The 11,339-nt window shown below is 47.0% G+C and overlaps 1 protein-coding gene across 1 annotated transcript; it reads left to right on the top strand.

The window, feature by feature from the left end:
- Nucleotides 1-1,424: 1,424 nt before the first annotated feature.
- LOC119356142 (cyclin-P2-1-like) lies at nucleotides 1,425-2,767 on the top strand. The gene has a single exon (XM_037623055.1). It carries the CDS (start codon nucleotides 1,672-1,674, stop codon nucleotides 2,365-2,367), a length of 696 nt encoding a protein of 231 aa, XP_037478952.1. The 5' UTR covers nucleotides 1,425-1,671; the 3' UTR covers nucleotides 2,368-2,767.
- The last annotated feature ends 8,572 nt before the right edge of the window (nucleotides 2,768-11,339 follow it).

The following is an 11,339-nucleotide window of genomic DNA, read 5'->3' as shown; positions in this document are numbered from 1 at the left end:
TCTCGCTGAAACCTCAGCCAAAGCAACTTTTGCAATGGAGGGATGCAAGAAAAGGGGAACAATGAACGTGGTCAATACATGACTCCTAGATCCATGAGATACTTAAGAAGGCCCCTTTATATAGGGAGCAACCAAACCTGCCCGTTGGGGCTCTTGAGCTCTCCCAAAGTTCCGTTTGAAGGTTTCGAACCAAACATCTAGGTGAAATGAGTAAAACAGAGTTATTGGATCCTCCTGGATGTCCATCTCGCGAAGGTCCGTACAACATTCGGACTAGCCCCTAGGTCCACCCGAAGGCTGGTCTGGGACTTCCGATACACAAAAATAACAAAAGCATCCTACACGAGAACGCATATCTTTCTCTACGCCCTCCTGCTTTTGATCATCTTGCCTCCTTTGAAGATATAAGAGACAAGTTAAAAGTACTCATATATAGAACCAACCAAGATTAGCCAAAATGGAGGATGAAACACATGAAAATATTTGAGCAATCTAAGCACAATGTGATCGAGTTAGCGCCAAATAACCCCTTTTGATAGTATGCGTATCGACCTTTTAATCTGATCTCCCAGCAAGAACCTTGAGACCGAAAAAACTAGGAAAACATACTAAAGGCATACCTTTACTTTGCGGATTCCACTTTAGCTCGATGATAAAGTTCATGATGCCTCGTTGGAATGCTTCTCTTGACCAGAACCACGTTGCGAAGATTCTTAATTTTCTTCAAATAATAATTTATAGTTTCATTATTATGATTATGAACTTTTCTATTTCTTATACTGTTGTGAATTGCTTGTCCGCAAAAAAGAAAAGAAAAAAGAAGAGAGAGAACCTGAATAGCGCGAAGACCGAAAAAAATCGAGATACCCGAATGCCCACTCTGAAAAGTTACGACCTTTCCGCTGCTGTTTATCTGGCATTTTTTAGATTTGAATTGGAGTTTGACGAATTTATACAAATATAAAAACGTGCGACCAAGTGGTTAAGAGCTGTTAGTTAGGGCGCGCCCAACCACATTGTCTCCGGCGGTGCATTGCGACGTCTTAACCGAAGCCCCCATCGCGCCATTAACAATGACAATCTATTCTCTCGCAAGCAAGCAAGCAAGAGGATCCGTCCACGCCCACGCCCACGCGTCACGCGTGCCATCCAGACGCCCATACCAGAACAGCAGGTAGCAGCACGTACGCGGGGAGGGGTCAGCCGGTCAGGAATAGTTAATGGCCGTACGGCGATCCACCGGCACCGGCAGACACCGACAAGACAATTTGGCACCGGCCTCTGCGATCACAGATGCCGCCCCAACCGCACCGCCGGACAAGCCCATCGCGCCCGAATCCGCCGTTATTATACGCTTCGTAATCTCAGACCCTCTAAACCAAGGACGAAGAAGGTGCGTGAAGCCTTCCTCTCCGTCGTCCTTTGCCCCCCCTGTTACGTGCACGCTGCGATTATGTTAATGCCGCGCTGGCCATCGCTTTCGCCGTCCTTTCCTCCAACCTCCATTGTTTAGCCGCTGGCCCACGCCCCGCCGCCCCCTCAAATGCTTAAGTATCGGCGCCCTCGAGGCCTCGGAGTGTACGTGGTGCGGGCGTGGCGGTAGGAACCAGCCAAGCTTTGCGTGCGTCCAAGATCCTCGTGAGCCGTGACCGCCAGAGAATTCTTCCAGAAATGGCTTCCGCCGAGCTAGGGTCGGAGTCGGACGGGTATGGCTTCCCCTGCGGCGGCGACGACGGCGCGATGGCGGCGCTCTCGCCGGCGGTGGTCGTGTCGGTGCTCGCGTCTCTGCTGGAGCGGCACATCGCGCGCAACGAGAGGGCCTTGGCCGGCGCCCATGGCCATGCGGCGTCCGGCGAGGACGCGAGGAGGGCCGCGGCCTTCGACGGCGGCACGGTGCTGGACATGGGCATGCGGGAGTTCCTGGAGCGGTTCTCCCGGTACGCGCACGTGTCGCCGCAGGTGTACGTGGTGGCGTACGCCTACCTGGACCGGCTCCGCCGCGGCGGCGACGGCGCCGGGGCGGTGCGCGTCGTGGCGACCAACGCGCAGCGCCTGCTCACCGCGGCCATCCTGGTGGCCTCCAAGTTCGTGGAGGACAGGAACTACAAGAACTCCTACTTCGCGGCGGTGGGCGGGCTGGGCGCGGCGGAGCTGAGCTCGCTGGAGCTGGACTTCCTCTTCCTGATGCGGTTCCGGCTCAACGTCAGCGTGAGCGTGTTCCGGAGCTACTGCCGGCACCTGGAGAGGGAGGCGGGCCACGGCGGCGGGTACCAGGTCGAGAGGTGCCTTGAGAAGGCCCTCCTCGTCTCCTCCGGGGAGGCGCGGCGGCAGCACCGGCAGCCGCCAGCGGCGGCGGCAGCTCAGTAAAAGGTCCTCGCCAACCTCGACGCACTAAAGACTAAGGTAGCCGATGCCATTGACGGCGGCCGCACGAGCTCGTCGCCGTGGCGTGTGCCGTGTCGTGACAAGATCGAGCGCCCAGTGCCGACACGGACACGGGCTGTACCTGTACGTACATAATGGTAGTAGAAAGTTTGCTAACTTGCATGTATTAGCAGTTGTACACACAACCTCGATTGGAAAAAAGAACCGATGCGAGGATTAGTAAGAGAAAATCTCTCTTTTTACTCTGCTTACTTATGCGGGCACAATGACAAACGATTGCTTTTTAGCAGCTAAACAGAATCGACAGGGGCTGGCAGATCGAGTGAGAATTGTAACAAAATATCTTTCCCGTCAAAAAAAATATATCTTTCCCATTTACGTAGAATAAAGAGAAGGGGACACCTTTGCGTAACTCCCGGCCCGTGATCATGCCAACCGACGGCAACAAATGATTCCATACCACTTTCTAAATCCACAAATGATTAGAACGTATCAGTGCTGAACGTAGCCTCCACAATCTTCTTCATTTTCTCTTCGAAAATGTGCGATTTGTGTCGTCGGTGCGACATCATATCATCGGCCAATAACTTAGCTGATAATGAAAAGGTGGTAGGCACGGCACGGCACAGCACAGCACATCCCGTGCACGCTGGAGCAACCCCATCAAGCCCCCACAGCGACACGGAAAAGGACTCGTATCCGTCCATTGGTGGATCAGATCCTGACAGTGCAGGTGCACGGAGGATACCCCTGGGCCGGCCTGTAACCTGGTCCATCCCATGCGCACTTGCGCACACAGCAGCATTCCAAAAGGCTCAGAGTATCTTCAACGGCTGCTTGCAAATTTCCTCGGTCCGCAAGCACAGATGTACGAGACCGTCATCCAACGCTAGCCATATTCATTGCAAACTCACTTTCAACAAATTGGGTGAAATTCATAAAAGCACAGCTGGATTTTATACAAACCAAATGAAAACGGTTACATTTTGGAAATATTTTAACTAAAAAGGTAAAACTATGTGCATGTACAATCGCGCAGAGCTCCACTCCAATACATGGATATACTACACTAGTCTATGGTCGACCGCGGTGGATCCCTTTGTCTTCCCCATGTTCGGCAGCCCGCTCACCGGCCAACCGCAAGTCCCGGAGGCATATTCTTTCTCAGTATCTTCCCTATATTCGGCTGCGCCGCTCATCGAAGTGGCAAAGATGGTGCTTCAGCCGGAGGGGAAGGGTGCTTCCTTGGAGCCCAGACAGGTGTTCCCAAGATGGTCTAAGATAAAGACCAGGACATGTCACCGGATGTACAAGTCAGTGAAGCGCCTGCGGTGGCCTCCGTGGGATACAAGCAGCGACCGCCTCCCCTGTTCCACTTCTCGTTGATGATGGTGGCGGACGCGGACATGCAGGCCACCACCTCGTCGACATCCGCGCAACCAGCTTCTTTCAATACATGTATGGCGGGGCTACGCACACGTGATGGCGGATGGCGCGGTCAAAGGCACTCGTGGCGTGGTACGATGCGCCATCGTCGGCGGCAGTGATGATGCCCGTGCCTCTGTGCTCCCCGATGTGCCGGCCTGGAGCAACTTGGCACTCCTCTGCGAACTGGCTTCGAGCGGTGAGTTTGCTGAACCACACGCCGGCTTGAGGTAGCAGCTTGCTCCGTCGGGCTTGGAGGTGTAGCACCGAGCTGTCTCGCTCGTATCCAGCGGACTCGGTGGGCCGCCCAGCCGGCTTTTATGTCAAAGAACTACTCTTTCGGCTCGTCGGATGCCATCAAAAGAGTGGAGAACATGGTGCAAGGAGGAGATGGGGAGCGGCGGAGTGATGCGATTCTTGTCCGGCGCCTAGCCTCGTTTAAATAGAGGGTGGATGGGAGGAGCAGGCCCGACGTTGCGTTTAATGTCGGCCTGCTCGTGAACGGACGTGTAGCTGAAATAGGCTTTTGGGCTTCCATGCGGGTTTAATGGAGGCGCTTGAATGCAGAGAGCAGGCTCGTTAAGCCGGGCGTGCAGCGGGCGGCGCCCTCGGCCGGCGCACCGCTTCAATGGCGGAGGCAGTGAGAGGTCGCATCCACCCTGAGCTGCCTTCAATGTGAAGCGGTGCACTCTACAGCGACATGAATGCGGGCAGTTGGGCGGCAGGCAGGAAGCGCACGCGGGCGGGGAAGGGGTTTTGATGGGCCAGGGAAGTCAGAATCCGACGTGACAGCGGTTCGGACTCCTGCAAACCTCCCCATTTTTGTCTCCGGTTTGCGGGAGAAATCACATCGCGGACCGATATAGGATGGCGTTGGATGGCTTCCCCGATCCGGACAACGTGACCTAGACTGATGCGGGAGGTTTGTGGGTCGGCGTTGGAGATGCCCTTAGGGCATGTCTAGCGTTCACCCTTAAATTTCTCCCGCGTCCATCCGCAGACACGGATAGAAGAACCGGCCATCCAAAGCTATCTGCATACGTTTCAAATCAAGTTTAAATAAATTTGGTGGAATTCATGCAAACCGGATGATATTCATACAAACCAGAGCACATTCGTTACATTTCGGATAGTTTCCATTTAGAAAAAATGGGGGCGTATCTAAACCTAGACTATGGCGGCATCCATCGTCCAAGTCCTTATTGTTCCCTTCCGGCGACCGCGTCCTCCATCCGCCGTCTCCATAAGTGGCGGTGACAAGACTCGTGAAGTAAAAGTGTGACACGTCTCCAACATATCTATAATTTTTTATTGTTTCATGCTATTATATTATCTATCTTAGATGCTTTATATGCAATTATATATATTTTGGGGGGACTAACCTATCAACTCAGTACCCAGTGCCAGTTGCTGGTATTTGCTTGTTTTTGACTTTCCAGAATATCAATAGCAAACCCTAAACCCTAAATGTAATGCCTATATGCATGCTAGATAGCGATCGATGGGTTTTTGCTTGTTTTTGGCTTGTTGTTTAATCATATTGCTTGGTTTTATTCTATCTACATTATGTCATCTTGCTTAAAACGTTAATCTGTTTGTCATGAACTTAATTCCCTAGATGCATGCTAGATAGCGATCGATGGGTGGAGTAATAGTAGTAGATGCAGGCATCGGTCGGTCTACTTGTCATGGATGTTATCCCTATAAACATGCCCATTTCCATGAATATCGTCATAACTATGTGTTTTTCTATTAATTGCCCAACAGTAATTTATCTACCCATCGTATGCTATTACTATGAGAGAGAAGGCTCTAATGAAAACTATGGGCCTGATACATCTCCAACGTATCTATAATTTTTGATTGTTCCATGCTTTTATATTATCTGTTTTGGATGTTTAATGGGCTTTAATATACCTTTTTATATTATTTTTGGGACTAACATATTAACCAAAGGCCCAGTGCAAATTGCTGTTTTTTTACATATTTCAGTGTTCCGCATAAAAGGAATATCAAACGGAATCCAAACGAAATGAAACCTTCGGGAGAGTTATTTTTGGAACAAACGTGATCCGGGAGGCTTGGAGTGGACGTCAAGAAAGAAGCGAGGAGGCCACGAGGCAGGAGGGCGCGCCCAGGGGGGTAGGCGCGCCACCACCCTCGTGGGCCCCTTGCAGCTCCACCGACGTACTTCTTCCTCCTATATATACCCATATACCCTGAAAACATCCAGGAGCACCACGAAACCCTATTTCCACCACCGCAACCTTCTGTACCCGTGAGATCCCATCTTGGGGCCTTTTTGGACGCTCTGCTGGAGGGGGAATCGATCATGGAGGGCTTCTACATCAACACCATAGCCTCTCCGATGATGTGTGAGTAGTTTACCACAGACCTTCGGGTCCATAGTTATTATCTAGATGGCTTCTTCTCTCTCTTTGGATGTCAATACAAAGTTCTCCTCGATTCTCTTGGAGATCTATTCGATGTAATTCTTTTTGCGGTGTGTTTGTCGAGATCCGATGAATTGTGGGTTTATGATCAAGATTATCTATGAACAATATTTGATTCTTCTCTGAAATCTTTTATGCATGATTTAAATATCTTTGCAAGTCTCTTCGAATTATCAGTTTGGTTTGGCCTACTAGATTGATCTTTCTTGTAATGGGAGAAGTGCTTAGCTTTGGGTTCAATCTTGCGGTGTCCTTTCCCAGTGACAGCAGGGGCAGCAAGGCACGTATTGTATTGTTGCCATGGAGGATAAAAAGATGGGGTTTATATCATATTGCTTGAGTTTATCCCTCCACATCATGTCATCTTGCCTAATGCGTTACTCTGTTCTTATGAACTTAATACTCTAGATGCATGCTGGATAGCGGTCGATGTGTGGAGTAATAGTAGTAGATGCAAAATCGTTTCGGTCTACTTGTCGCGGACGTGATGCCTATATACATGATCATGCCTAGATATTCTCATAATTATTCGCTTTTCTATCAATTGCTCGACAGTAATTTGTTCATCCACCATAGAATTTGCTATCTTGAGAGAAGCCACTAGTGAAACCTATGGCCCACGGGTCTATTCTCTATTATATTAAACTCCCATCAACAAGCTATTTCTATTTCTGTTTATTTTGCAATCTTTATTTTGCAATCTATACCATAAAATGAAGGAAATATGCCCTACAGGCAATAATAAAGTTGTTATTTATATTTCCTTATATCATGATAAATTTTTATTATTCATGCTAGAATTATATTAACCGGAAACTTAGTACATGTGTGAATACATAAACAAACAGAGTGTCACTAGTATACCTCTACTTGACTAGCTCATTAGTCAAAGATGGTTAAGTTTCCTAGCCATGGACAAAGAGTTGTCATTTGATAAGCGGGATCACATCATTAGAGAATGATGTGATTGACTTGACCCATCCGTTAGCTTAGCACGATGATCGTTACAGTTTCATTGCTATTGCTTTCTTCATGACTTATACATGTTCCTCAGACTATGAGATTATGCAACTCCCGAATACCGGAAGAACAGCTTGTGTGCTATCAAAGGTCACAACGTAACTGGGTCATTATAAAGATTCTCTACAAGTGTCTCCGATGGTGTTTGTTGAGTTGGCATAGATCAAGATTAGGATTTTTCACTCCGAGTATCGGAGAGGTATCTCTGGGCCCTCTCGGTAATGCACATCATCATAAGCCTTGCAAGCAATGTGACTAATGAGTTAGTTACAGGATGATGCATTATGGAATGAGTAAAGATACTTGCCGGTAACGAGATTGAACGAGGTATTGAGATACCGACGATCGAATCTCGGGCAAGTAACATACCGATGACAAAGGGAACAACGTATATCGTTATGCGGTTTGACCGATAAAGATCTTCATAGAATATGTAGGAACCAATATGAGCATCTAGGTTCTGCTATTGGTTATTGACTGGAGATGAGTCTCGGTCATGTCTACATAGTTCTCGAACCCGTAGGGTCCGCACGGTTAATGTTCTGTGATGATTTGTATTATGACTTATGTGATTTGATGACCGAAGTTTGTTCGGAGTCCCGGATGAGATCGGGGGAAAGACGAGGAGTCTCGAAATGGTCGAGATGTAAACATCGATATGTTGGAAGGCTATATTTGGACATCAGAAAGGTTTCGAGTGATTCGGGTATTTTTCGGAGTACCGGAGAGTTACAGGAATTCGTATTGGGCCTTAATGGGCCATACGGGAAAGGAGAGAAAGGCCTCAAGGGTGGCCGCGCCCCTTCCCCATGGACTGGTCCGAATTTGGACTAGGGAAAGGGGGCACCCCCTTCCTTCCTTCTCCTTCTCCCTTCCCTTTTTCCTATTTCATGTGGGAGGTGGAATCCTACTAGGACTAGGGAGTCCTAGTAGGACTCCACATTTTGGGTGCGCCCTATGAGGGCCGGCCTCCTCCTCCATCCATCCTTTATATACGTGGCCAGGGGGCACCCCATAGACACACAAGTTGATCATTGATCCCTTAGCCGTGTGCGGTGCCCCCCTCAACCATAATCCACCTCAGTCATTTTGTCGTAGTGCTTAGGAGAAGCCCCTGTGCCGTTAGTGATACGTCCATTTTGCATTATGCTTTTATATCGATATTTATTGCATTATGGGTTGTTATTACACATTATGTCACAATACTTATGTCTATTCTCTCTTATTTTACAAGGTTTACATAAAGAGGGAGAATGCCTGCAGCTAGGATTCTGGGCTGGAAAAGGAGAAAATATTAGACCTATTCTGCATAGCTCCAAAAGTCTTGAAACTTCACGGAAGTTATTTTCAAAATATATAAAAATACTGAGCGCAAGAAGTACCAGAGGGGGGCCACTCACCAGCCACGAGGGTGGGGGGCGCCCCCTACCCCCCTGGGCGTGCCCCCCTGCCTCGTGGGCCCCCTGGTGGCCCTCCGATGCCCATCTTTTGCTATATGGAGTCTTTCATTAAGGAAAAAGATCATAAAAAAGCTTTCGGGACGAGACTCCACCGCCATGAGGCGGAACCTTGGCGGAACCAATCTAGGGCTCCGGCGGAGCTGTTCTGCCGGGGACACTTCCCTCCGGGAGGGGGAAATCATCACCATCGTCATCACCAACGCTCCTCTCGTCGGGAGGGGTCCAATCTCCATCAACATCTTCACCAGCACCATCTCCTCTCAAACCCTAGTTCATCTCTTGTATCCAATTCTTGTCTCTAAGTCTGGGATTGGTACCTGCGGGTTGCTAGTAGTGTTGATTACTCCTTGTAGTTGATGCTAGTTGGTTTACTTGGTGGGAGATCATATGTTCAGATCCTATATGTACAATAATATCCCTCTGATTATGAACATGAATATGCTTTGCGAGTAGTTACGTTTGTTCCTGAGGACATGGGAGAAGTCTTGCTATTAGTAGTCATGTGAATTTGGTATTCGTTCGATATTTTGATGAGATGTATGTTGTCTCTCCTCTAGTGGTGTTATGTGAACGTTGACTACATGACACTTCACCATTATTTGGGCCTAGAGGAAGGCATTGAGAAGTAATAAGTAGATGATGGGTTGCTAGAGTGACAGAAGCTTAAACCCTAGTTTATGCGTTGCTTCGTAAGGGGCTGATTTGGATCCATTTGGATCCATATGTTTCATGCTATGATTAGGTTTACCTTAATACTTTTGTTGTAGTTGCGGATGCTTGCAATAGAGGTTAATCATAAGTGGGATGCTTGTCAAAGTAAGGACAGTACCCAAGCACCGGTCCACCCACATACCAAATTATCGAAGTACTAAACGCGAATCATATGAACGTGATGAAAACTAGCTTGACGATATTCCCGTGTGTCCTCGGGAGCGCTTTTTTCTATATAAGAGTTTGTCCAGGCTTGTCCTTTGCTACAAAAAGGATTGGGCCACCTTGCTGCACTTTATTTACTTTTTTTACTTGTTGCTCGTTACAAATTATCTTATGACAAAACTATCTATTACCTATAATTTCAGTGCTTGCAGAGAATACCTTGCCGAAAACCACTTATCATTTCCTTTTGCTCCTCTTTGGGTTCGACACTCTTACTTATCGAAAGGACTATGATATATCCCCTATACTTGTGGGTCATCAAGACTCTTTTCTGGCGCCGTTGCCGGGGGGTGAAGCGCCTTTGGTAGGTGGAATTTGGTAAGAAAAATTTTATACAGTGTGCTGAAATTTACTGTCACTTGTTACTATGGAAAGTAATCCTCTGAGGGGCTTGTTCTGGGTATCTTCACCCCGACCAGTAGAGCAAAGAGTTGCTCCTCAACCTACTGAACCTACTGAAAATGAAAATGTCTACTTTGAAATTCCTTCGGGTATGATAGAAAAACTGCTAGTTAATCCTTTTGCAAGAGATGGAACATTACATCCTGATGAGCACCTAATATATGTGGATGAAGTTTGTGGATTATTTAAGATTGCAGGTATGCCCGATGATGTTATCAAGAAGGTCTTCCCTTTATCTTTGGAGGGAGATGCATTGACATGGTATAGGCTATGTGATGATATGGGATCATGGAACTACAAACGATTGAAATTGGAATTTCATCAGAAGTTTTATCCTATGCATCTTGTTCATCGTGATCGTAATTATATATATAATTTTTGGCCTTGCGAAGGAGAAAGCATCGATCAAACTTGGGGGAGGCTTAAATCAATGTTATATTCATGCCCCAATCATGAGCTCTCAAGAGAAATGATTATCCAAAAAATTTATGCTCGGCTTTCTGATAACAATCGCACCATGCTCGATACTTCTTGTGCTGGCTCTTTTATGATGAAGACTATTGAATTCAAATGGGATTTATTGGAAAGAATTAAACGCAACTCTGAAGATTGGGATCTCGACGAAGGTAAGGAGTCAGGTATGACACCTAAGTTTGATTGTGTTAAATCTTTTATGGATATCAATGTTTTCCGTAAATTTAGCGCTAAATATGGACTTGACTCTGAAATAGTAGCTTCTTTCTGTGAATCTTTTGCTACTCATGTTGATCTCCCTAAGGAGAAGTGGTTTAAATATAATCCTCCCATTGAAGTAAAAGTAGTTGCACCTATTAAAGTTGAAGAAAAGACTATCACTTATAATGATCATATTGTTCCTACTGCTTATGTTGAGAAACCACCTTTTCCTGTTAGGATAAAAGATCATGCTAAAGCTTCAACTGTGGTTCGTAAAAGCAATATTAGAACTTATACACCCCCTGAGCAAGTTAAAGTTGAACCTAATATTGCTATTGTTAAGGATCTCTTGGCTGATAATATTGATGGGCATGTTATTTATTTTTGTGATGAAACTGCTAGACTTGCTAAACCTTGTGCTAAAGATAAACATAGACATGTGGTAGGCATGCCTGTTATTTCTGTTAAAATAGGAGATCATTGTTATCATGGCTTGTGTGATATGGGTGCTAGTGCTAGTGCAATACCTATTGACTTATATAGAGAAATTATGCATGATATTAGAAGATATTGATGTCACGAT

Source organism: Triticum dicoccoides, chromosome 2A (assembly GCF_002162155.2).
Source record: "Triticum dicoccoides isolate Atlit2015 ecotype Zavitan chromosome 2A, WEW_v2.0, whole genome shotgun sequence".
In the NCBI taxonomy this organism is placed as follows: domain Eukaryota; kingdom Viridiplantae; phylum Streptophyta; class Magnoliopsida; order Poales; family Poaceae; genus Triticum; species Triticum dicoccoides.
This window is presented reverse-complemented; position numbering and strand designations above follow the sequence as displayed.

Bases quoted from the DNA above. Each gene is read 5' to 3' on its own strand.
- LOC119356142 (XM_037623055.1), top strand. From the start codon at position 1,672: ATGGCTTCCGCCGAGCTAGGGTCGGAGTCGGACGGGTATGGCTTCCCC.